General features: G+C 41.5%; 2 protein-coding genes across 2 annotated transcripts in view; both read left to right on the top strand.

The window, feature by feature from the left end:
• Positions 1–13159, top strand: part of pyroxd1 (pyridine nucleotide-disulphide oxidoreductase domain 1) — a gene marked incomplete at its 5' end in the record, with an annotated part of 145045 nt that extends 131886 nt beyond the window's left edge. Inside the window, 4 exons of the mRNA XM_084330490.1 lie at positions 4575–4697; positions 5981–6118; positions 9432–9521; positions 12076–13159. Coding sequence (XP_084186616.1) covers positions 4575–4697; positions 5981–6118; positions 9432–9521; positions 12076–12234 — 510 coding nt within the window. The 3' untranslated portion in view covers positions 12235–13159. The remainder of the gene's footprint in view (positions 1–4574; positions 4698–5980; positions 6119–9431; positions 9522–12075) is intronic.
• Positions 13160–17885: 4726 nt separating this feature from the next.
• LOC311241615 (protein bicaudal D homolog 1-like) overlaps positions 17886–27088 on the top strand; it is a gene marked incomplete at both ends in the record, with an annotated part of 116664 nt that continues 107461 nt past the window's right edge. The window contains 1 exon segment of the mRNA XM_084330491.1: positions 17886–18107. Within this exon segment, the coding sequence (XP_084186617.1) occupies positions 17886–18107 (222 nt within the window).

Consider the following 27088-nt stretch of genomic DNA (forward strand, 5'->3'; position numbering starts at 1 on the left):
CTTCTCCCGTCTCCGACCCTCACTCTCAGACTCTGTGGCTGAGACCCTGATCCACTCATTCATCACCTCCCGGTTGGACTACTGTAATGGAGTCCTGTTCGGGGTACCCAGCAAAGCCCTGGACAGGCTCCAGTATTTCATTTCAACCTTTATTTAAAATCGTAAGCATCTGAGGTTCCCCTCATTTACAGAAACGACGATTGTACAGTACATAATAAAAACAATATTCACAGAAATTTAAACACCAGAGTAAATATTTTTTTAAACGTTTAAAAATTATTAAAAAATATCAACTAAAACAGTTACAGGTAGTCACACAATGGTCTGAAATCATACATTTAAACATTCCAAGGGAAGGGAGAACCTCCAATTTTATCGTGAGTTGAAGGACATTCCATGAGTTAGAGGCATCAAAGGAAAAGGCTGACTTCCCTAGCTCAGAACAAATCTGAGGAACCCTAAGAACCATCCAGTCATTTGATCGAGTTGAATAGGTTCCAATATTCCAATCTAACAGTGAGGAGATATAAACAGGTTGTTTACCAATAAGGGCTTTAAAAATAAATAAATACCAGTGTTTGTTGCGCCTTTCTGCAAGAGAAGGCCAACCCACCCTATCATACAGGACACAATGGTGAGTATCATATCTGTCACCAGTTATAAATCTGAGAGCTGAGTGATATGCAGAATCCAGAGGTTTAAGAGTTGATGCCGCAGCATGCCTATAAATTACATCACCATAGTCCAAAACTGATAAGAAGACTGATTCCACAATTCTTTTTCTACTAAATAGAGGAAAATTGGATCTGTTTCTGTACAGGAAACCAATTTTCTGTCGCAGTTTAGTGGCAAGATTTTCCACATGGAACTTAAATGTTCATTTCTCGTCGAGCCACAGGCCAAGATATTTATACTCAGTGACTCTCTCTATACAAGAGCCACTGACAGTAGATATCCTCACATCATCAAAGTTAATATTCCTTGCTCTTGAAAACAACATAAACTTTGTCTTACTAGCATTAAGAACCAATTTAAGACTAGTAAGGGCATCCTGTAGAGCATAAAAGGAAAGTTGCAATTTCTCAAAGGCCAGCTGTACAGAGTCTGCAATACAGTACACAATTGTGTCATCAGCATACAAATGGGCATGACATCCATACAAAGAAGAAACAATATCATTAATATAAATTGTAAAAAGGACAGGACCCAAAACTGAACCTTGTGGCACACCTTTAGTCATGGCCAAGAATTCAGTTTGTGCTTGACCTAACTTCACACACTGCCGCCTAGAAGATAGATAATCCTGAAACCAGACACAGGCATTATCATCCAACCCAATGTTAGATAGTTTCTTTAGAAGTAAGTAGTGATCAACTGTATCAAATGCTTTTGATAAATCAAAAAGAGGGCAGCACAATGTTTCTTCTTATCTAATGCTGAAATAATGTCATTTGTAACCAAAGTGATGGCTGATGTTGTACTATGTTTGGCTCTAAAACCAGATGGTTGAGAGCTAAGTATGGAGTTAGTTGAAAGGTAAAATGTAAGTTGTTTATTTACTAGTGTGTCCAGGACTTTAGCTAAGCAAGGTAGCCTGGAGATAGGGATAACTTAGATAATTATCGTCCTATCACCTCCCTTATGTAAAGGAATCACCCGTGCAGATTTCCAAACTAGAGGAAATCTACCTGATGAGTTAGAGAGATTAAAAATATAAGTAATCTGTTCAGCGATAACTGGTGCAGCCAACTTAATAAAAAAAATACTTAAGTTATCCTCACCTGTAGAACACTTTGCATCGATTGATTGCAAAGCATCAAATACAGCTGACTGTGTAAAAGGTTGAAAGGAGAAATGGGAAGTGACGCCCACAGGGTACAAACAATCAGAATCAACAGGACAAGGTCCATTATAGTTCCTATTAAATAAATTACCAGCCTCTGCAAAATGCCTATTAAAGGCAACACAAATTTCACTCTGCTCAGAGATCACACAGTTTTCAACTTTAATATGAGAGGGTAAAGAATTAGATGATTTTATTTTGTTCACATTCACCGCACTCCAAAATTTTGCCGGATTAGAGTATGAGTTTGTAACCAACTCCAGATAGTAATCAGTTTTAGATTTTCTTACTACTGCAGTACATTTGTTCCTAATTTGCCTAAAAGAAAGCCAATGTTGAGGGTCTCCAGAACGCCTGGCCCGAGACCATGCAGCATTTCTGTCTTTAATTAGGGTTGACAATTCCTGAGAAAACCAGGGTATTACTCTATCTTTAATGCTGACTTTTTAAAAAGGAGCATGTTTGTCAACTAATAAATTAAAATTATTTACAAAGGAGTCCAGGGCTAACTGAACATCAATTTCAGTGTTACAATAAGTATTAGAAAGAACAAGATCATCTAAAAATGATTGGTTATTAAAAGATTTAAAATTCCTCCTTAAAACTGTGTGAGATCTTGTTTTTGGTAGTCTCGTGCTTCTTACACAGACTGTGGGGCAATGGTCACTTATGCCTAAGTCAAAAACCCCACAAGCTGAGATCCTGTCATATTTATTCACAAAAATCAGATCAATACCTAGAGTAATTTTTAAGGTTTGGTCTGGTGGGCTCAGTAATTAACTGGGAAAGACTGAGGTTACCACTGACTTCTTTAAGGTGCTTTGCAGCACCACTCAACCAGTCAATATTAAAATCACCCATGACAATCACCTCAGAGTCAATATATTGTGAAAGGAGCTCAGCTAATCTGTCTAAAGAGCTAGCATCAGCAGAAGGGGGTCTGTAGACACCAATTACATATATAAAATTGTTGATCCCCAACTCGACCTTTAAAACAAGTACTTCAAAACACATTGGGATAGTGACAGCATAAACAACAGAAGCCGACAAACAAGATTTAACATAAATAACTACCCCACCACCCCTACCTACCCTATCAATTCTAAACACATTAAAATCATGTAGATCTATTGTGGAGTCAGAATCAGATTTCTTCAACCAGGACTCAGATATGACCAATATATCTGAATCAGCCTGTGCTACCAGTATTCTAAGATGGTCCAACTTCTGGTGCTGAAGGAGACTTCTAATGTTCAGGTGAATCAATCCCAACCCTTTCCTTTCTTTAAAGGTATGTGGATTATTTAGAGAAAGTGGTGTGGAATCTGACTCACGTGATAAAGAAATAGAAGACTGTAAAGTGACGATATTAAGTTGGAGTGATTTACAGTATTCCAATGTGTTGGGTAATGATCATGAACCCTATCAAAAATCATGACTTCTATATTAAAAGTAATAGGTGGTAGAGGGAGATCAGACAGAGTAAAAGCAGACAACATAATAACAGACGTGTTGGAGAAGGAGTGTTCAGCAGGACCCATTATAGGATGCTCCTCAAAATGACCAGGAGAAGATTCTAGTGCAGGGTCATGCTGAGGTGTATATCAATCTGATTTAAAAGCAATGTACTGGATATAATTACGTGTAAGCTGTTGAATGCCCTTTAGACTGGGATGCAGGCCATCCAGTTTATAGAGGTCATTTCTGGTCCAAAAGTAATCAAAGTTACTAATAAAACCATGTGCTGTTGCAGTACAAAATGATTTTAGCCACATGATTTCAGAGCTCAGCTGCCAGGGTTCTCACTCACACCAAGCCCTGGCAGCACATCACCCCCACCCTCATCCATCTCCACTGGCTTCCAGTCAAGTTCCGCATCACCTTCAAACTCCTGCTCCTCACCTACAAATCCCTCCATGCCCTCGCCCCCCGGTACCTGTCTGATCTCCTCCACCAGTACACTCCATCCTGGAACCTACGATCCTCTGATCTAGGTCTCCTCTCCATCCCTCGCACCAGGTTACGGACTTTTGGGGACAGAGCCTTCAGCGTGGCGTCCCCTACCCTCTGGAACTCTCTCCCCCCCGAAATCCGCAACGCCCCAACCCTGGACACCTTCAAATCCGCTCTAAAAACACACCTCTTCACCAAGGCTTTTCCCCATCAGTTAGTTTAGATTAGATTAGGTCCATTATCCCTTACCTTCCCTCATCCCCCCCCCCCCCCTATTTTCCTTGCCCTATTTTTTGTCCTGATTGTGAAGCGACCTTGGGTTCTATGAAAGGCGCTATATAAATTTGATTATTATTATTATTATTATTATTATTATTATTATTATTATTATTATTATTATTATTATTATTATTATTATTATTATTATTATTATTATTATTATTATTATTATTATTATTATGTCATGTGTATAGTGAAAGCCAAGGTAGGCGATTCAATAACGTTACTAGATCGACTGATCTTCACATTTTAATCTAATTGAAATTCTTATCTCTATGTATTTTTTTTTATTTCATTGAGCTGTAATTAACACGACACAATGATTCAGCATCCTCTGATGACATCACATTTAATCCTAATTGAATGCATTTTGATACTAATGGAGAGAGTGTGTTCTGAATTAATAAAACAAGCCATAAAAGAAAAATAGACCAATGACTTGTGCTGGCAGTTTGTAACCATTGCATGTGTGTGTGTGTGTGTTTATGTGTATGTTTAGTTTGTGCTAGCAGGTGACGGTGGGTTGCGAGTAGACGACCAGATGATGACATCAGAGCCAGACGTCTACGCAGCAGGAGATGTGTGCACTGCATGCTGGGAACACAGTCCACTGTGGCAGCAGGTAAGAATGTATCGACACCAAATGCCTCGCCAAGCAATCCGCCTAATTTATCCATTATATTTCCATGTGTAAAAGGTTGAAACTTGACCAAATACTGTGCACTTTATGATTTTTTTTTTTTTAAACACAAAGTATACTGCATGCCAACTGTTTCCATTCATTATAATCTAATTTAAACTGGAAATTACTATTTAAAAGGTATTCTACAAAAGGTTTTTGTATATTTTGATATGTTTTGGCCCATCATGTATAGGGTGGTAAGAATGCAGGGCTTTTCTCAAACCCGTATTATTTTATACGATTTGGTCTCACGAACACCATCTGAGAAAATGTTTGTCATTATTTAAGATTTAGTACCGTCTCTAGACTCTCTACCATATTGTAGGTGGTGAGATCATAACATTGGAGAGTGAGAGAGATCTTTCAGAGAGGTTTTATACATTCTGTCATTGTACTAATTTCTAGTGAACAATATGGTAAAATTTAACTACTCCTACTCAGTGGCGTCCTTTCACTAAAAGGCAAGGTATGGCGAGGAGAAGGGGGGGGGGGGTTGAAGGGGGGGTTTCCCCCACTTGGTGGATTTTTTTTGTCAAATCAGTTGTGCAATAGTCACTTTTGGTGAGTTGTTTCTATACAATTCAGGTATATGACATTTAGGTATGACACAGGACTACACAAGCATTTTTTGTATAGAAATGTGTCAACAGACTAAAGCAGGGAACCACAATATTTTGCATACGAATTATGCAGAATGTAATATCATAACTGTCTATTACTTTTCTTGCAATTGAGCCAATTTTCCTTAGGTACAGTTTTGAGGTGTGTGTTCAACAGAATGTAGTATCAAAAACACATGGGTTACTGAATGCTGAACTGCACTATTATAATCACTAAGCCAGACCTTACCTGTGTCCCTGTATCACTTGTCTCTGCTGCCCTTTGATAAAAAAAAAACTTCCCTATGTCCATTTTCCTTTTTTTTTGGCATATTTCAGTTAGTCACAGCAAAAGTCACCTAGTAAAAGTGAGATAATTGACAATATCAAAACATGCTAGGGCTGTACCGAATAGTTCGAAGCTTCGTTCATAATGTTGACATTCGAATTCTAAATCAACATAAAAAATTGTAAAGTTTTTTTTTTTTTTTTTTACATTTTTATTTGCCAAGGTATGGCGAGACCCATACCTTGCCATACCAAATGGACGCCCCTGCTCCTACTACCCCTCCCAACCTCATCTCCGTGGTTACCCCTGATCTAACAGACTGTGTACCCGTCTAGATGCGTCTGTGGACCCAGGCCCGTCAGATGGGCTGGTACGTAGGACGCTGCATGGCGGCACACGACCTCTCGGAACCAATAGAACTGGACTTCTGCTTCGAGCTCTTCTCACACATCACCAAGTTCTTCAACTACAAGGTACTGTGTCGTGTTTTGAATTGTTCACTTTCAAGGCTTTAAGTTATCTGCCTCCGCGATCCAGATAAAGGCGTCTTCTGCCCGTGGGTTGACTTCTGGGGGCTGTGTGATGTGAATGTGTGAGGGAATTGGTCAAATGTGAGGAACTTTGGATAAATGCTCTATATAAAAGCTCTATAGAAAAGCTCTATAGAAATACATAACCATTTTAGGCCTGATATTCTATATTCTATAATCATATTTCAAATTGCATGTGTCCAGATGGCAGAATTCAGTACTGTATCTACAAAACATTCTGTTTAATCATCTTCCATTTATTCATTTGCTTAGATTTGTCAGGTCTGGTCAATTTTAGCATGGTGTTATTCACAGTCAAAGATAAAAAAAAATGTATTGATATTCTCATTTGGTTCATTACAATTTACTCAAGCCTAGTAACAGACACAGTATTTCTGACACTGGGAATACATTCCCTGAGATCCATAGATGTCCCTAGAATCATATACCAAGAACATGCAAATGGACCATATTAAAAAAAAGTCTGTAAATCTGTATTCTATGTTCTTATGGAATTAATGAGATAAAAAATTATTAAAATTTAAAACATTTAAAAAAAAGTTTTTTATTTTTTTATTAATTTAGTTAATTTTCATAACGTGATAATTTGCTGTGTAATTCATTAATCTTCATTAATTAACGCAATAAACTGACAGCCCTAGAAAGAACTAATACTTGGAATATAAGATTATTTTGCCCCCAGAATCAAAGGCTAAGTAAGAACATCTCATCTCATGACCCTGGTTTAGACATTGGAAATTAGTTATTTAGATAATCCCCAAACGCAAATGAGGATGAATGAATGAATGAAAACTTTATTGAACAGATTGCAGAATGGGTACAATACAGTACGGCTCAATACACACAATTGTTAAGGGGATGCAGACCTGAGAAAGACGTTTGTCTTGTTTCCATCAGGGTCCCCCATTTTCAATTCATATAGACATTTATGACATACACAACATACATGACATTTATGGCATAGGGACATATAGGTATTTAGTACTGATACATTTGTGACATAAACGGTATTCAAATATACAGTACTGTTACCCCTAGATCCTGACAGAGTATATACATATGATGGGGAGGGGACTGTACTTTAGGAGGGGGTGGGTGGGTGGGAGAGAAATATACATACGGCGGGGAGGAGACTGTCTATTAGGAGGTGGTGGGGGTTTTGGGCATTTACGGTGGCCAGTTTCGAATTGCAGCCTCCCGTAGGTGCTCTTTAAGAGCGGTTTTGAATGTGGGTAGGGATTCACATTCCTTTACAGCTTTGGGTAGGGCGTTCCACATTGATGTGGCATAATTGCGAAACGTGTTTAGTCCCTTGTTTGAGCCGAATCTGGGTTTAACATGATTTGTTGAGCTTCCTCTGGTGTAGTGGTTGTGGTATTCACTGACCTTTGGGAAGTATTTTGACATGTACATGGGTACCTTAGTCGTATAGTGTATCTTGTAGACCAGGCCCATTGCAAGTTGCTGTACTCTGTCGTCTACTCTAAGCCATCCTAGGTTGACAAAGTGGGCAGGGGTGAGGTGTCCTGTAGTGTCATGATGAATGATTCTGATCTTAACCATTCTGGTTGAAACCCCTGTGTACTCATTGATCATAGCTATGTCTCTCTGTAGCTCCTAGTCCCTCGGACGTTGTAAAACCTGCCCCTATGACAACTATTACTCCCATGATAAATACATTGGCTTTATTGGCTTTTACCCTCTGCACCCTCTGCCTCCATAAACCTCCCTGCTGTGACTTCACAACCCACTTGGTCTTGGTCTCTTCAGTGGTGAACTGATCGAACTACATGACGGTTGAGGAACGAGTGCATTAACCTGCATCAGAATGTGGATAAAGATGATGTAGCTACTGCTATAGTCGGTCCGGTCACTTCAAGAAATATTGTCGTTCACTCCAGATACCCATTATAAATACACATTTTGTTGTGGACCAAATGTCACGTCACACATCTTCACTTTGAGTGATCTGTAATAATAATAATAATAACAATAATAATAATAATAATAATAATAATAATAATAATAATAATAATAATAATAATAATAATAATAATAATAATGATGATGATGATGATGATGATGATGATGATGATGATGATGATGATAATAATTAGTGCTGTCAGGCGATTAAAAAATGTATCTAATTAATTACAGGATTTGTAATAAATTAATCTAATTAATCGCATAACCATTTTAGGCCTGATATTCTATATTCTATAATCATATTTCAAATTGCATGTGTCCAGATGGCAGAATTCAGTACTGTATCTACAAAACATTCTGTTTAATCATCTTCCCTTTATTCATTTGCTTAGATTTTTCAGGTCTGGTCAATTTGAGCATGGTGTTATTCACAGTCAAAGATAAAAGAAAATTATTATAGATATTCTCATTTGGTTCATTACAATTTACTCAAGCCTAGTAACAGACACAGTATTTCTGACACTGGGAATACATTCCCTGAGATCCATAGATGTCCCTAGAATCAGATACCAAGAACATGCAAATGGACCATTTAAAAAAAAAAATCTGTAAATGTTTATTCTACGTTCTTATGGAATGAATGAGATTAAAAAAAAATTTAATAAATTATTTTTTTTGTTTGTTTATTTTGCGTTAATTTTCATAATGCAATAATTTGCTGTGTAATTAATTAATCTAATTAACGCGATAAACTGACAGCCCTAATAATAATAATAAACTTTATTTGTATAGCACCTTTCAGAATTGCAGTTCTCCTTTTCGAACAAATTGAGTTATATTTTGCTTTTGTTTATTTATTTTGTTTGTATTTATTTACATGTTCGAAATAAAAATTTCAAATAAAAAAATAAAAAAGTGCTTCACAGCAGTAAAAAAGACAACAAAAAAGACATAGGCATAAATGGGCGCAAAATTGGCAGATGAAGAGTAATGCATAAAGTGCAGACATAAAATGATGAATAAAATAACCATAAAATAGACAGCAGCCAAATAGACAAAGTCAAGATGAGGCATGGAACATTAAATCACGTAATCTTTCATTTAACATCTTAATAGGCCTCTTTGTTTACGGTTTGATTGTGATCGGTTGATTTGAGTGTGAATACCTTCTTTTAATGTTTGTACAGCGCATTGCATTGCAACTCTGTATGAAATGTCATGCGCTACATAGATAATGATTGATTGGTTGATTGATTTGCTCCCAGTGTGTCCTTAACATGTCTTGCCCCCTGCTGTCCCCATTCTATAGGTGGTCCTACTGGGAAAGTTCAACGGTCAAGGACTTGGCGCTGACCAGGAGCTGCTGCTGCGCTGCACTAAAGGACACGAGTATGTCAAGGTGAGCGAGGACACCATCAGGACCTCCTGACTTCCTGTGTCACAGAGATGTACTCGTGTTCATCGTGTCTCATTGGGGCCTCATTTAGCAAGCATTCATGGGCTTCATCCTAGATTCCTAGTTATGGTCATTTCAAAGAATATGATCAAAAACCAATTAACAACTCCGTCCAAATGACTGAATGCATTATTAGTCCAAGTGTCCAAGTGTCTTATCAGTTCATTTTGGTAGATCCTGTGCGCGGTAAACAGATCCAAAATCTTCTTATTGCAGTCCAAAATCTTCTTATTGCAGATTAGGGCTGGAGGTATACAGAATATTATGGTATACCTCATATTACGGTATACCGGATATTAACTCATTGACGCCAACTCCCATGCGTTAACTGCCAAAAATGAATATATTCGTAAAAAAAAGAAAAAAAAGTACATTGTCCTCTTGTGAACTTTAGCACCTGGGCCAGCTTGAGTACATCTCGGCTAGGATTGGTCAATTCAAATGTAAATACGCTTCGTCCCATGTACTTCACGGATCACAGACATAGCAAACGGTTTGTGAGAGACTTGGTGTTATTGATCTCGTTATTGGTATCATTATTAATATAATATATATAATTTAGGACCTGCTCCGAGGTCACCATTTGGCACACATGCGAACCATGCATACAATGCGTATCTGCGATTAACCCATCCCGTCGTCCTTCCCCCCCAAGGGCAGCCGGGAGCAGACAGGTATAATTATTATATATATATATATATATTATTGGTATAAGATAAGATATTCCTTTATTGATCCCCTTGGGGAAATTCAGCGAACGATCGAGATAATGAAGAGGAAACACAAGACGACCCAGAAGGTGCGATTTCGCCAGACTACGCTTGCGTCGGCATTTCTTGTAAATAATGTTACAACTCCAACCGCCGGGCCGGGCCGGGCCAAGCAGAGGCAGGGCCGAGTGGGGTGATTGATCGCCGGTCTGCTAGGAGCGTATCACCGCGCCCTAGCTCTCTGAAGCGAGTACGCCCAGAGCCCGACTATTTTTTCAATGGCGAGCGAACTATTCAACATTATTATGAAGAGGGCAAAATGATCACACTTATGGATGATAAGGTGCATTTTCACCAGACTACATTGGACTCAGCACTTGTGGTAAATCATAAGAATACTATAGTCAAACCGGCCGAGCATGTAACATTATCTGTTCACCGCTCCGCGGTAGTCGCCGACACCAGAGTTGAGAGCACTCCAGACTAGGGCCAAATAACGTTCGACAATGGCGATCGCCTAGAGCGAACTATTGGAGATTATTATGAAGAGGACAACCAGACTATGTTGGATTCTAGTATTTTCAAACAGGCTGAGGATGTAATGTTATCTGTTGGGCGCTGCCAGAGCCAACTAACGCTATTTATTTAAATTGTTCCTGCTCTGACTCAGACACTTCGGAGCGAGAGTGCACAGGGTTCTGGTGGACCTGCTGACAAAGGTAACGTCTAGGGATGGCCGATATTATCGGCCGATATCGGCAGTAAAATGTGATATCGGAAAATATCTGTATTGGTAAAAAAAAAAAAAAAAAAAAAAAACAATAACAATATTGCATCCAGTGAAATTATTAGTTACCTGAAATTATTCCGTTTTTTTGGAGGGGAAACCCTGCATATATCGGTATCGGTTGATATCGGTATCGGAAATTAAGAGTTGGACAATATCGGAATATCGGTATCGGTAAAAAAGCCAATATCGAGCATCCCTAGTAACGTCTATTTTACCGAACCCCATCATAAAACATGCCTTTGTGATGATAGAACCATTCTATGTATGGTCATGTTTACCTTTGACCTGGAAATAATATAGGTGTCAGGCGAGCAACAAGCACGAAATGCGCATGATGCACACAAAACACGCAATATCTCGCGTTCCAGCAAACGGGACGTTTTTAGTCTGGGATTGCGCAGGAACGAAGGTATGTAGAAATAAACTGTTTGTTCGCTGTTGGGAGTATAAATATTGCCTTTCAAATGAGCCATACTATTGTCTCCATAGCTATAATATAGAATATATGATGGGTCTGCAAACATTGTGAAAATGGTAAAGAAACTCTGGCGCCAGGGAGTACAGATGGAGAAAAACAGCCTGGCAGTCAATGAGTTAAGGTATACCGGATATTAAGGTATACCGTCATGGATCTATGCAAGGGTATGGATTTTTGCTATTACGTCAGTGATCCATTTCACTATGCCATCATCAACAATATATACAAATCATAAAATTATCCATGTTTATTATACATTCTTTAGAATTCATTGGAGCAGTATTATAAAGATTTGGAGTTAAACATTTGATTAAGATATATCCGTTTGAATTAAAAAGCAATTGTATTACACGCAAAAAAGACATTAAGAAAAGTTGCACTGGAAAAACCAAACACCAATACTGTCAAAAATATGAACAGATATTGTGATATCATACTTTGACCATTATCGCCCCAGTCCTAGAGGAGGGGACGGATCCCGTTCTCATCACTAGCTTCTGGTTCTGGTTCTGGTTCCAGGTGGTGTTGAGCGGGGGCAGGATGGTGGGGGCGGTTCTGCTCGGGGAGACGGACCTGGAGGAGACCTTCGAGAACCTGATCCTCAACCGGATGGACCTGACCCCCTACAAGGACGAGCTGCTCAACCCCAACATCGACATCGAGGACTACTTCGACTGAACCGGCGGGGGCTGCGTTCAGGACCGCGTCGCATGTTGTAGCAGCGCGTCTGATTGAACCTGCGGGGGCTGCGTTCAGGACTGCGTCGCATGTTGTGGCAGCGCGTCTGATTGAACCTGCGAGGGCTGCGTTCAGGACCGCGTCGCATATTGTAGCAGCGCATCTGAACTTTGTGGACAAAACGCAACTTCATTGTCTTTCGCCATTCGCTGGACGCAACGTTGTGTCGACAGGACTTTTCACCGATGGGTCGAGGCAGTGGTGTGGTCTAGCTTTTTGCTGGGGGGTACACTGATTATTGGGGGGCGTGGCTTAATCATTGTTGGTGGTGTGGCCCAATCCTCATTGGGGGCGTGGCCTATGCCTGGTAGGTTCTAATAGTGTATTATATAATACACTATAATAATAATAATAATAAACTGCATGCAGCTGTTATTCAGGCATTCATAGGAATGCATTGAGGCTAGCCACCAATTATCAGTTGAATAGAGCCCTATTGTTCTACTCTGATTAATGTATCAGGAAGCAAGGCTACACTGAGTCACTCCTCGCCTGAAGTCTCCCCTGCAGTTAAGAATATTTTAAACATTTGCAGAGGGTACAGTATAATCTTTTATTTTGCAGGCAGTACACACAGTGTACCCCTAGACTACACTACTGGGTCAAGGTCCCATCTCGTTGATTTCTCCTTCTGGTAGATATAGTGATGAGTTTTTAATGGAGTAACGGATGGTTATGAAAAGGATAAAAGAACTGCAAAGAAAATGCCGGTCGTGGAAATTATTGAAGCGATACTATTGAAGGTTTTAAATGCCCTGAGTTTGTCTTAGTGATCGGCCGACAAGTGATCAGTGTGTGTGTACACAAAAATAAGTGTTTCTTTGGCCACAATCTTGTAGTCAATTAAATGATGTATTTTTGTTTAGACAAATTGAATTATCTTTCTTGCTGCTTTCCCCCCCCCCCCCCCCCCCCCTCCATGGTGTTCATTTGAGATTTAATCACAGAGATACAATGTTTGTGTGATACAAGATTGTGATGGGTTAATGAATGTGACTCATTAGATGAGATCCTCTGAAACGTAAGTGGTCGTCATGCACTGTGATGGTCAGGCTTCCTGAGCACAGCGTGCAGCTGGTGTCGACCGCCCACCAACAGTATCAATGGGAAAGGACCTAAACTATCAAGACATTAGTGCTATTTAATTTAGGGGTATTGGACTTCCAGATTCAATCAGAATTTTGATTTTGACGTCTCGATTAAATTCTTTATGCATTCGAATGTATTCATACTAGAGAGCTCTATTTATATATATATATATATATATATATATATATAATACGCACACCTTGATGTCGGTGCCTCAGAGCACCTATTGACTTTTCAACTGTAAATGCTTCAAGGTCAGAACTCAACCCAGTCCATAACCGGCTATACATGGTAATTAAGACGGGCTGCTTCAATTGCTAATCACTGGTGGTCGTCGGTGCAAACAACACCCAGTGGTAGAATTACCAAAATGGTGGAAGAAGGCACCGTTCATCTTTCTACACTAAAAGATGCGTTTGGAAATATATATGTTTTTTTGTTTTGTTTTTAACACTGGCCCTCAAGGACTGTATTACTGTAAAACTATTACACAAATACACTGCAACATAACGGGTGCTCAATAATACTTAAGTTCTACTAACGGAAGAGAATAGGGTCAGCAGGAGCCTGGCAGGTAAGTAACAGTAGTGCAACACACACACAGACACACAAACTGTTTAACTTTAATAAAAAGGTGAGTATATCGGGGGGGGGGGGGGGGGTTAAGTTTCCCTTGTACACAGGTTAACTACTATTCTTAGCAGCTTGACAACAACCTCCTGGCCTTAGTGTCGGCTTCAGTCTGGCTACCTGGACATGTCCAGCAGCAGATCAGCAGACTGTGCATCATGGGCTCAAAGCAGCTGATTGGTCAACTCCGCTTGTAGTTTCTAGGCGATTAACTTTTTGTTCATCAAGTTAACCCACTGTTCACTTTATATTTATGTTCACTTTACATTCATGAAGCAATGTTGTGTTTTATATTGACACTGATCTCGTCACGTGTTGTGTTTAGAATTTGGCACATGCACAATGTAAATAGTTGTTTACAACAATTTAACAACATCCTTGCTGCATATTTTAGACTTATAGTTGGCAGGCAATATATAAATAAAATATACAATAATTATAATGGTCTTGACATGCGCAATGTGCTTATGGCAATGTTGATGGTTATATGGCGTGTTCTAGCTCTCATTAAGCCAAGAATATGTTTTATATTATGCATCTCTGGACATTTAACATTGTTTGGGTGATACTAAATATGTAATAATGTTTGGGCTAGAAACAAGCTATATCCACTGTAGCCTTGACATAGCCGGACATTGAGAAATTCAAATTATTTCAACACAATATATGGATTTCAGTTGTGCATCTTACACTTTACAGTTTTTTGTGTGATATTATAAATATGTAATAAAGAATTAAACTGCTTGGGCTAAAAGTGGTCTATATTTAGCAGGACATAATATAGAATATTATTCGGGGCTATATGAAGGCTACAACATAGCCTCATCGTTGAAATCAGGTCTAGTGGTCACTGCTTACTGGGATAGCAGTAGCCATACCAACCATATCACCAGTTAAACTGAGAGAAAGAAAGGAGACCTAGGGAAGAGAACATAAGGAATTACTGATAGTTTTAAATTTAGATGTACTGAACATCCTTTTTTTCTAATTCTGTATTGAGATTGTTAATGGATTAATGACCATTGCATATAGTGCTTTTCTAGACACTCAAAACGCTTGAATTACAATGTAGGGTTGGTATGTGCCTCCTTCACCACCACTGTGTAGCACCCAACCTTGCGCTACGCAGGCTCAAGGGCCGCCATACACTGGCATCAGGCACACATCACACGACACAATGGCTGAACGGCACAGGAGACAGGGATTGATATCAGCCAATTAAGGGGGAGGGATGATTAGGTGGACTTGATGTCAGAGACCCGATTCAGAATTTGGCCAGGAACATCTGGAAAACACCTACTCTTTGTGATAGACGTCCTGGATTCTTTAACGACCAAATTAATTCGGGACACCTCTAATTTCAATACACAATACAACATTAACATCTGGTAGGCTACTAAGTGTGGCATGCTCTGCAGTGGTTTCACTTCATGGCATGGTATTAAACTTCAAAATGTTCCAAGCTAGTATAGCTACTCAAAATACCATTGGAATAATACCCAGTGCGTCAACTTGACATAACTGTACATACTGTATGTACCAAGATATATGATGATTGGACAAATGGTTGATGAGTAATGGCCACTTTTAATTTTTGTTTCACGATGTGCAACACATAGGGGTGTAACGGTACACAAAAACCATGGTACGGTACGTACCTCGGTTTTGAAGTCACGGTTCGGTGCGGTTTTCGGTGCAGTGGGGGAAAGTTTGGTTTTCTATGTTCCACTCAGGGGTGATGTATGTGCAGTAACTAATTACTAATAACAACACCCATCACCCACCACCCAATCATGGATCACCACACACCTGTTAAAACATGGCTTCTCACTCTCTCTCTGGCATGAGGCTAGGCCTAGTGTTATTTTGTGACATTGTACTTTGATAATATCCCTTTTTGTTTATAGGCCTTTGTATTAGTGAAAGTGCCTTTGTGATTGTATGGTCGCAGAGAGAGAGCATTGTTACCTATAGATTGTTTTGTTCTATGTTCCCATTTTGTTGTATGTATCATTAATGTGTTTTTGTCTCTCTTTCTCAGGAAGCACAGTTGGGGTGAGCTGCCATTTCCTTTGGATATTGTTTTCTCCTGTTTTGGTTAGGTAAGGGTAGTTTAGGTAATGGTTTATTAGATTAGATTAGATTGGTTTATTTGGAGTACAGTGGTGTTTGTTTGTTGTTTTGGCCTGGGCTCACCCTTGAGCTACATGTGCTTCCTTTGCATCTCTCAATAAATATCATTGTTGTTTACAAACGTGGTCCATCATTTCTGTCAACCAACTGTTATGTTACAGCCCTTTACCCTTAGACCCACAGGGGTCGTAACACACACACACACACACACACACACACATTGTATGTGGGGAGATAACAGTGGAGGGAGTGGAACCTATACAGTATGTGGTCAGAATAGTCACTGTTATACATTTTATCATTGGGGTCTTATTCTAGTCAATGAATTAATGGTGAAAATAAACTATTCCTCAATTTGCTGGGGGACGCCTTGGACCCCCCCCCCCTCAAGAATCCATGGGGGTCACTATGGACCCTGGTTGAGAACCACGAACTAACCGAAATTATGAGAATTGAAAAAGCCTTTTGAAAAAACAAACAAGCTGTTTTTCAAGAATGCAAAATGGTGAAAGTCCAGTATGGTGGACACGGGTGGTCCAAGTGGCAGAGACACGTAGATGCATGTACAGATATGTGCCTTGTTTTATTTTGTTGCCACTGTGAAGCACTTTGAGCTGCAATTCTTGTATGAAAGGTGCTATACAAATAAAGTGTATTATTATTAGTAGTAGTAGTAGTAGTAGTAGTAGTAGTAGTAGTAGTAGTAGTAGTAGTAGTAGTAGTAGTAGTAGTAGTAGTAGTAGTATTATTACAAGGTTTCATCTCAATTGGCTATCAGCTATGTGTGAGAATGATGGACTTCTACGTTTAGACATTTAGTCAAAACATGATCTTGTCTGGCCTTGCCTGAGGAGAGCGGGTAACCATATAGAAAACCCATACTGTACAAAATGTGGTCTAGTAGCTCTGGACCCTGTGGTTCCGAGACCTGCCCGCGGGTCAAAATGCTGATTCAGCCTCTCGGGGACTGGATGTCCCTTTGGGTGCAGCAGGCAGCAAAACAAAAAAGATGGCTTGAGAGATATTAGTTTATATCTTCCAACTTTATAGCCTTAAAATGTGGTTCTGGAAGTACTGGTGAAAAGTAGTATAATACGTGTAAATTGTTTATTTGATTTTGTATAATAATACATCATGTCTCTTTTGGCAAAGAGCGGCGTCATCTGAAGAAGAAGAGGGGCGTATTCTTACTCTCCCTCTCACGCCGTGACAGTCGCGTTTTATTCCGGGAAGAGTCGGTGGCAGGAACCACCCCGGAGAAGCGGCTCTGCGGCTCTGCAGTTGGATAGTATTCCCACCCAGACCTCCACACAGACAGGCAGCCGGCTGCGGCTCGACGTCACTCCGCCGGAGGATGATGGGAGAGAGAGCCGTCTGTGCGCCTCGCTTCACGGGCAGAGATGGAGAGATGGCGTCCGGGTCCTCCCAGTGATGAAGCAGAAAAGGAGACAGGAGGGGCAGACAGAGGGATGCTTTAGGTTAGGACTGGAGAGAGATTGCTGTATATTCACAAGAGTTAGACCTTTACTGACGAAGATGATACAATAACGCGTTGTTGTTGTTGGGGGATATTTTACGGATTTGACAGCCTATGCGTTTTTAGACTGGCTTGGTTCCTCCTCAGAAGGAGGGTGGGTTTGTTGACCGGCGCCTCAGCTGTTTCCCCCTCCGGAGCCGCAGGGAGGGACGCGGAGGAGAGTGGGGGAGATACGGGAGGAGGAGGAGGGAGGAGGAGGGCGATGGCCGCTGGAGGAGCCGGAGGATGCGGGGAGACGGTGGAACAGTGTCGGGCCGAGGTGGACCGGCTGACCCGGGAACTAGCGGAGGCGAATCGGGAGAAGATCCGGGCGGCGGAGTGCGGACTGGTGGTCCTCGAGGAGAACCAGACTCTGAAGCAGCAGTACGCCGACCTGGAGGCCGAGCAGGAGGCGCTCAGGCAGGAGCTGGAGCAGCTGCAAGAGGTGGGGCAGCATCCTCCTGTACTACAGGCTATAATTGTTGCCGATGGCTGTGCGTGTCACTTGTGCACCATGTTGCAGTAGAATAATGTATTTGTACAAACTTATTTCAGGCCTATAAGAAGGCTACCCAGTTGCTGCAATTTTTTTGGAAACCTTCGAAACCAAATATAAAATACCCACATGGGGGGGAATATTGCTCGATTATCATAGCGACCACAGACACAACAACACTAATGGCATGTGTTATGGTGACAAGTGTAATATATGAAGTTGGTTTTGCCCGCCGGAGTACACCCTGCCGCGCTCCTGGTGGGTGATGTCAGACTTGGGCAGGGCCCTGGCCCCTCCTCCGCGCCACACCAGCTCCAGAAGTTGGCACCAGTGAAGCTGCTACTGGGAGGGTGTGTGGTCATGGTCACTATGGGGGGTGATGGAGCCAAACTCAGACACACCTCCCACAAAGAGAGTGAGAGATAGGGGGGGGGGGGGGGAAGGAGAGGGCATTGTATAGAATGAAAAAAGGATTGTGGAAAAGCGATATGGACACACACACCTCAAAAAAAGAGTATAGAGAATATATAGAGTATAAATAGGCCCTACTGAAATGTACTTTGTGCCAATAAAGTGTAATGAATTAGAGAGAGAGAGAGAGAGAGAGAGAGATGGAGACCTATGGAGACAGGACCTCTGAGAGAGAGAGTGAGTGAGTGAGTGAGTGAGAGAGTGAGAGAGAGTGAAAGAGAGAGAGAGTGATGGTGACAGAGAGAGAAAGAGAGAAAGATTAGCTTTATTGTCATGGACCTCGGCAGCACGCACACACACACACACACACACACACACACACACACACACACACACACAGAGAGAGAGAGGGGGGGGGTGACTCACACAGAGAGAGTGATGCAAAAGAGAGAGATGAAGACACTATATCTTCCTGAAAGAGGGGGTCGTGGAGGAGAGATAGAGGTGACATAAGAGCTTTATTGTCTTAGATCTCACCAGCATCCTGAGAGAGAGAGAGAGAGAGAGAGAGAGAGAGAGAGAGAGAGAGATGGGGGCACTATATCCATCCTCAAAGAAGAAAAGGTGTGTGTGTGTGTGTGTGTGAGAGAGAGAGAGAGAGAGAGAGAGAGAGAGAGAGAGAGAGAGAGGACATACAGTACACAGATATAGGGAGGGAAGAAGAGACACTATCCCACCTGAAAGAGGGAGAACAGATAGAGAGAGAGAGAGAGAGAGAGAGAGAGAGAGAGAGAGAGAGAGAGAGAGAGATGGAGACCTATGGAGACAGGACCTCTGAGAGAGGGAGAGAGAGAGAGAGAGAGAGATCAGGAGAGAGAGAGAGAGGAGCTTCTTTGTCCTGTATGGTCTCATCAGCAGGGATGGGCTGTGTGTACTGTAACCTGATGCTCTGCGCAAATCACAGCGCCGGCACGGAACACTTCTGTGTGTGTGTGTGTGTGTGTGTGTGTGTGTGTGTGTGTGTGTGTGTGTGTGTGTGTGTGTGTGTGTGTGTGTGTGTGTGTGTGTGTGTGTGTGTGTGTGTGTGTGTGTGTGACGACGTGTGTGTGTGTACCTGTATGTCTGTATGTATGTCTGTATGTATGTATGTATGTATGTATGTATGTATGTATGTATGTATGTATGTATGTATGTATGTATGTATGTATGTATGTATGTATGTATGTATGTATGTATGTATGTATGTATGTATGTATGTATGTATGTATGTATGTATGTATGTGTGTGTGTGTGTGTGTGTGTGTGTGTGTGTGTGTGTGTGTATATTATGTGACTGCTGTGAGTGTTTGTCATTTTACTGCAATGGAAATGAGTCCAGTGTTTAGTTTCCATTAGCCTGTACATGAAATTACACACTAGCGCTTGGGAATAAATTTGGTTGCTCACACCGTTTGCTTCTAGAATATAGCTCACGCTGCTCCTATGTACTGTGTGTGTGGATACTTCTTACCAATACTCTGGGTCTAAACATGTTTGTTTGTTTGTTAGTTTGTGGGCTGAATCTTAAGGAGTGTTGGTACTGTAGTGTTTTTGTAGTCCCATTATATAGAGAAGACAAATATTATTTGTATATGGTTTTATATGGTTATTGTAGCCCTTTTCAGCTTTTCGTATCTCAACAGCTTGGGCTCCAGTTTATTTCCTGTCAGATATTGATATTAGCAAACATTGATATTAGCAAACATTGATATTAGCAAACATTGATATTAGCAAACATTGTAACAGGAAATAAACTAGGGCCCATTTAGAAAACATTTTGTTCTCAAGTTTCTGTAGATTCTTTACAAGAAACTAAAGGTGGATAATCTGCCATATATCTAACAGTAATCTAAAATATAATACACATAGATTAAATATAATGATATCTGAAGGCAGAAACTACATGTTTCTTATAAAACCTTCTGAAGGCAGAACTATATGTTTATTATAAAACCTTCTGAAGGCAAAACTATATGTTTATTATAAAAGCTTCTGAAGGCAAAACTATATGTTTATTATAAAACCTTCTGAAGGCAAAACTATATGTTTATTATAAAAGCTTCTGAAGGCAGAAACTACATGTTTCTTATAAAAGCTTCTGAAGGCAGAAACTACATGTTTCTTATAAAAGCTTCTGAAGGCAGAAACTACATGTTTCTTATAAAAGCTTCTGAAGGCAGAAACTACATGTTTCTTATAAAAGCTCCTGAAGGCAAAACTATATGTTTCTTATAAAACCTTCTGAAGGCAGAAACTATATGTTTCCTATAAAACCTTCTGAAGGCAGAAACTATATGTTTCCTATAAAACCTTCTGAAGGCAGAAACTATGTGTTTCTTATAAAACCTTCTGAAGGCAAAACTATGTGTTTCTTATAAAACCTTCTGAAGGCAGAAACTATATGTTTCTTATAAAACCTTTTGAAGGCAGAAACTATGTTTCTTATAAAACCTTTTGAAGGCAGATTAACTCAGGACTCCCTGGAAGAAGAGATATTGTATCTCAATGGGACATTCCTGGATAAATAAATGATAAATCAAATAAAAAATATGGCCATGCTGCAGAGGTGTCCTGGCATATACAAATCATATCGTACAGACTTAAGAAAACATCTTTGTTTGGTACAGATCAAAAAGAAAAATCACACCATGATAATTCTGTATAGTTTTTCAATGAAAATGAGAATTATGAGGTAAAAATGATCATTGCCGTGGGTGTATATTCAAATACGAATGTCATGTCACGACCATACCATACATTTATCATATTCTCACAATATGATTGGTTATCTTTTTCTCTCATGTATAATGGTAAACTTGGTTTAGATTCTAAATCCGTCCAAGCTAGGGGATTCTAAGAGGGAAAAATAAAACATGTTAGATTGCAATTAAGCTGCCCAATTGTACCACTGAGGGTTTGGGCAATTAAGCCCTCCTCTGTCATCAGGTGATAAAGATAGACATAGTCTGGGACGTTTGTTTTGGCAATTATTATTGCTAATTCTCTCCAAATCGTTCAGCTCTAATATGTGTTCTTATAATCCTTTTCCATGTGGGAGTGTTTTGTTGTCCCAGACTTTCAGGATGAATATGGGGGAAACAGTGCAGTAGGCTATACTGTACAACATCCTCCAGGGTCGTCTGAAGTGGAGTGTGTCAATGCTCTCAGGAATAGCCCATAATAATTTTTTTGCTGCCAACCTGAAAACCTTGGAAACCAACCTTGAAAATAATCGTGATATTCATCGTGTGATTCATAGAGGACAATTTAGTCTCTGCTCTAGTGGAGGTGGGAGGGCCTGTCGGACAACACGTTGCTTCCCAAACTGCCCCACATACCAAAAGAGCACTTTTTAGCCTGAGCTCTTTGTTCACCTTTTAGAGTAGTTATTTTTTGGTGTTAAAAAAAAAAGCAGGGTTAGTTAATTAGCCTGTACTCGGTCAAGGACATCACTGACATCGCCACAGTAGACTAATCAGAACTTAGGCTATTCTAAGTGAATTTAGCCTAAATAAACTCACAAAAGAGTGCTCATGGTAACTTAACAACGGCCTATTGTTGGCTTGGACCTAGGAAGCACTGTATGTTAATAGGAACACGCCAACCTCTTGGGGAATTAGCTTATTTGGCATCTACCCTGGAGTTAGACAAGCAGATACATGCTCTTTTCTTCTCTGTGCAGGCATTAGGCTTAGGGAACAGTCGCACCGTTAGCCTAGCTTAGCGTCATTCACTGGAAGTAGGTGTGCCAGTGTAGCCTACTGTAGTTCCCAACAGTCACGAAATACACTCCAAATACAACTCTAAAACGTTCCTGTAAACATGTTGTGACCTGTGTATTTACCACGTGGAGGAAAAAAAAATAAAAAATTGACATTTTCGTTTTCCAAGCAGATATATACTGGAATTTGCCGAACCACTGCTGCCTGGGCGCAGTGATTTCATCACCTCAAAAGCCCTGTTGTTTTTTGAAAAACAGGGCTTTTGAGGTGATGAAATCACAGCAGTGGTTCGGCAAAAAATAGTTCAGAGTATAAATCTGCTTAGAAAAGGAACATGTCAAAAAATAAAAATAAAAATCTCCACGTGGTAAATACACAGGTCACAACATGTTTACAGGAACGTTTTAGAGTTGTATTTGGAGTGTATTTCGTGACTGTTGGGAACTACAGTAGGCTACACTGGCACACCTACTTCCAGTGAATGATGCTAAGCTAGGCTGCTAAACGGTGCTGCTGTTCCCTACTCTGAATGCATGCACAGAGAAGAAAAGGGTGTGTATCTGCTCGTCTAACTCCAGGGTAGATGGCAAATAAGCTAATTTCCCAAAAAGTTGGCGTGTTCCTTTAAGACAAAGGGATACCATTTTTGTTTTGCAGTTCTCTTAGTCCTTAGTGTTGGATTCAGAAAATCACTTAGCCCTTTCACTGCCACACGACAGAAGGTTAACCCTTTACTATCACACAACCGACGGCGAAACCGACGGCGATGCTCCATCATTAGCATCATTAGCTCCGCATCCGCGGAGCTAATGACGCTAATGATGGAGCATCGCCGTCGGTTGTGTGATAGTAAAGGGCTAACCTTCTGTATTGTCACAGTGAAAGGGTTAACCGGCTGTCGTGTGGCAGTGAAAGGGTTAAGAATCTAAAGTAGGCTAATATACATTATGTGGCTAACTTAAACACTAAACCCTAACCCTACCTTAAACACTAAACCCTAACCCTAACTTAAACACTAAAACCTAACCCTAACTTAAACACTAAAACCCTAACCCTAACTTAAACACTAACCCCTAACTTAAACACTAAACCCTAACCCTACCTTAAACACTAAACCCTAACCCTACCTTAAACACTAAACCCTAACCCTAACTTAAACACTAAACCCTAACTTAAACACTAAACCCTAACCCTACCTTAAACACTAAACCCTAACTTAAACACTAAACCCTAACCCTACCTTAAACACTAAACCCTAACTTAAACGCTAAACCCTAACCCTAACTTAAACACTAAACCATAACCCTACCTTAAACACTAAACCCTAACTTAAACACTAAACCCTAACTTAAACACTAAACCCTAACCCTACCTTAAACACTAAACCCTAACTTAAACACTAAACCCTAACCCTAACTTAAACACTAAACCCTAACCCTACCTTAAACACTAAACCCTAACCCTAACTTAAACACTAAACCCTAACCCTAACTTAAACACTAAACCATAACCCTAACTTAAACACTAAACCCTAACCCTAACTTAAACACTCACTACGCTGGAAACGTTTAGCTGGCGGTGCATCCGCGTGTCTGTAGTAGCGCTGTGGTTACGCAACACGCCTTGTCGTTGGTCTCATGGTATTGTACCGGACTAAGTGTTATGAAGTTAAACGGACTAAGCATTCAAATTCTAATGTACCGGTGGTAGGATTATAGTGACTTTTCAGTGCAAAACATGACTTCATCCACAGTACCCATAAATAAACATTTACCAACACTCTGGCGGAGCTAACAATATACTCGTTATCACCATACATAACGCTCGCTTATATTGAAACACGTTGACATTAGGGCCGTTCTTTCAACCTGAAAGTGCACTTTCTTCAACCTCGAAGTAAACAAATCACAGAACGGTAGCCACTGCCGGCACCATCCAGGTATCAACGTGAGCTAACGGTAGCTAGTTAGCCGGCACCATCCAGGTATCAACGTGAGCTAACGGTAGCTAGTTAGCCGGCACCATCCAGGTATCAACGTGAGCTAACGGTAGCTAGTTAGCCGGCACCATCCAGGTATCAACGTGAGCTAACGGTAGCTAGTTAGCCGGCACCATCCAGGTATCAACGTGAGCTAACGGTAGCTAGTTAGCCGGCACCATCCAGGTATCAACGTGAGCTAATGGTAGCTAGTTAGCCGGCACCATCCAGGTATCAACGTGAGCTAACGGTAGCTAGTTAGCCGGCACCATCCAGGTATCAACGTGAGCTAACGGTAGCTAGTTAGCCGGCACCATCCAGGTATCATCCGTCCCTGTCGAAACTCCGTTTCAGTGTAATAGAAACCGAAACCCAATGCCGTCCCTGTCGAAACTCCGTTTCAGTGTAATAGAAACTGAAACCCAACTGTGATTTTGACGGTATTGATTTTCAATACCGTCGGTATTTCTAAATACCGTGGTATACCGTAATACCGTCATACCGCCCAAGCCTAGTGAGGACCAAGCCTTGCATCACGTGTCCCCTCCGGTACACGAGGAGGCAGCTGTCGCATCTTTTCACCTGCACAGTGCGATCTCTCAGTGGCGAGGAGTAACGCGTGGGAGGCTCACGCTGTCCCCGATACTTCCTGATTCTGCTGTACAGGCGCACCAACCGACCTGTAGGAGTCGCTGTCCACAACGTCCAATCCCCACCCACCGGCTTTCCCACCCCTAACACTGCCAATTGTGTTAGTATGAACGACTAGCCAAGCCGGTAGCAATGCCGAGAGCTGGGCTCGAACCCAGCATCTCCTGCGTTAGTGGCGAGCGCCTTGCCCACTGCGCCACTTAGCCGCCACTTTTTTTTTCTCTTTTTTTTTCTTCTTACTTTTTCTCCTCCTGTTTTTCTGTGTTTTTCTCCCATCCCAATTTTAGTCGTTATTCCAATTCCCCACTCCCCTTCCTGGTCATTGCTCGCATGTGCCCCCCACTGGTCGGTCTAGGGAGCCCTGAAGTCTATCAGATGCTTCCTCCGAGACATAGGAGACAGCCAGCAGCATCTTTTCACCTGCCAGCGCGGACTCTCATTGGTGTGGGAGGTCACACTACCCTCACCATCTCCCTCCCTCGCTGTGCAGGCGCCCTGACCGACCTGTAGGAGTCGCTGTTTTACAACGACCAGAATACCACCCCACCGGCTTCCCTCCCGCTGACTCTGCCAATTGAGCCGGTGTGACGGCCGGCCAAGCCGGAGGCAACGCCGACAGCCCGATTCGATACCAGTGTCTCTCGCGTTGGTGACGAGCGCTTAGTCCGCTGCGCCACCCAGCCGCCCTACAACGATCTACTTCTGTAAACCTTCTTTCTTTTTCACAAACTCTTCTCTTATCACGCGCATTGCTCTGTTCTTTGACGTTTGATCACCGATACCGTTCTTTCGTTCGGAGCAGTGTGGGACTCCGTTTGATGGCGCTAGCCTCAGCGCTAGCGAGCGGCAGCGTGGAGGCAGTTTTTCCCAGGGAAACCGTTTCCCAGCAGACATCTTCAATGGCCACGTTCGTGAAAAGCCTGGACAGCGTGGTCCTCGCCGCCTCCATCCAGTTTGGAAAATCAATCTCAACTAATGAGCTGTGTTGATGTTGACCCATAATTAACTCATTTTTCTGATCGATATGCATCAAAGAACAGTGTTTTCTTCCCTATATGGTAATACACACAGCAACGCTAATTCCCCGGCTCTTAGTTGTAATACAGTCAGACGTTTGGAACAGGGCGGCTGACTGTGCGTTTTGTTAGTGAAGGTCACTGTGTGTGTGTGTGTGTGTGTGTGTGTGTGTGTGTGTGTGTGTGTGTGTGTGTGTGTGTGTGTGTGTGTGTGTGTGTGTGTGTGTGTGTGTGTGTGTGTGTGTGTGTGTGTGTGTGTGTGTGTGTGTGTGTGTGTGTGTGTGTGTGTGTGTGTGTGTGTGTGTGTGTGTGTGTGTGTGTGTGTGTGTGTGTGCATGGCTGCGTGCGTGCGTGTCTATGTGGTAGAGACTATGAGATTGTCTGAGGGACATTGAGGAAGCAGTCAAAGCAGCCATTGGTGTCAGGTAACACATGTGACGTGTTCTTTGAGAAGCCTGTTTCCTACAGTATATGGCAAACACAATAGAAATACCCCTCAGTTAACTTAAAACCAATAGGTGCAAACAGGCAGCCATGCCTACAGCCATCGCCTTGCTTAATTCAGGGAATAGGAATAGAGTTTTCCCTGAGTTTGCTAATTTAGCCCCTTTTTACACTGCAACAGGGCTAGGCCATATTGTTAACCCTACAAAGTCCAGCCTACCTCTGCTCCAGGAGATGCTATAGTTAGCCCTATGGGCTAAGGGTCCATTTAAAGGTAGAATCTGTGATGTCATCAAACAGCGACCACTAGGCAAAAGAGCCTCACTTGGTATTGTCTTTGTTATGGTCTGATGTGTGGGTTGGAGTTGAGGGGGTGCTATTGCTGTCCACACCTCAGGGGGTGCTATTGCTGTCCACACCTCAGGGGGTGCTGTTGCTGTCCACACCTCAGGGGGTGCTGTTGCTGTCCACACCTCAGGGGGTGCTGTTGCTGTCCACACCTCAGGGGGTGCTGTTGCTGTCCACACCTCAGGGGGTGCTATTGCTGTCCACACCTCAGGGGGTGCTGTTGCTGTCCACACCTCAGGCTCTGCCAAGAGAGGTCTGAAGAAACGCACAGCGTAATAACTTAAATGACTAAACCCCAACCCACACATCGGACCAAAATGA

Source organism: Notolepis coatsorum (genome assembly GCF_963971535.1).
Source record: "Notolepis coatsorum genome assembly, chromosome: 15".
Taxonomy (NCBI): domain Eukaryota; kingdom Metazoa; phylum Chordata; class Actinopteri; order Aulopiformes; family Paralepididae; genus Notolepis; species Notolepis coatsorum.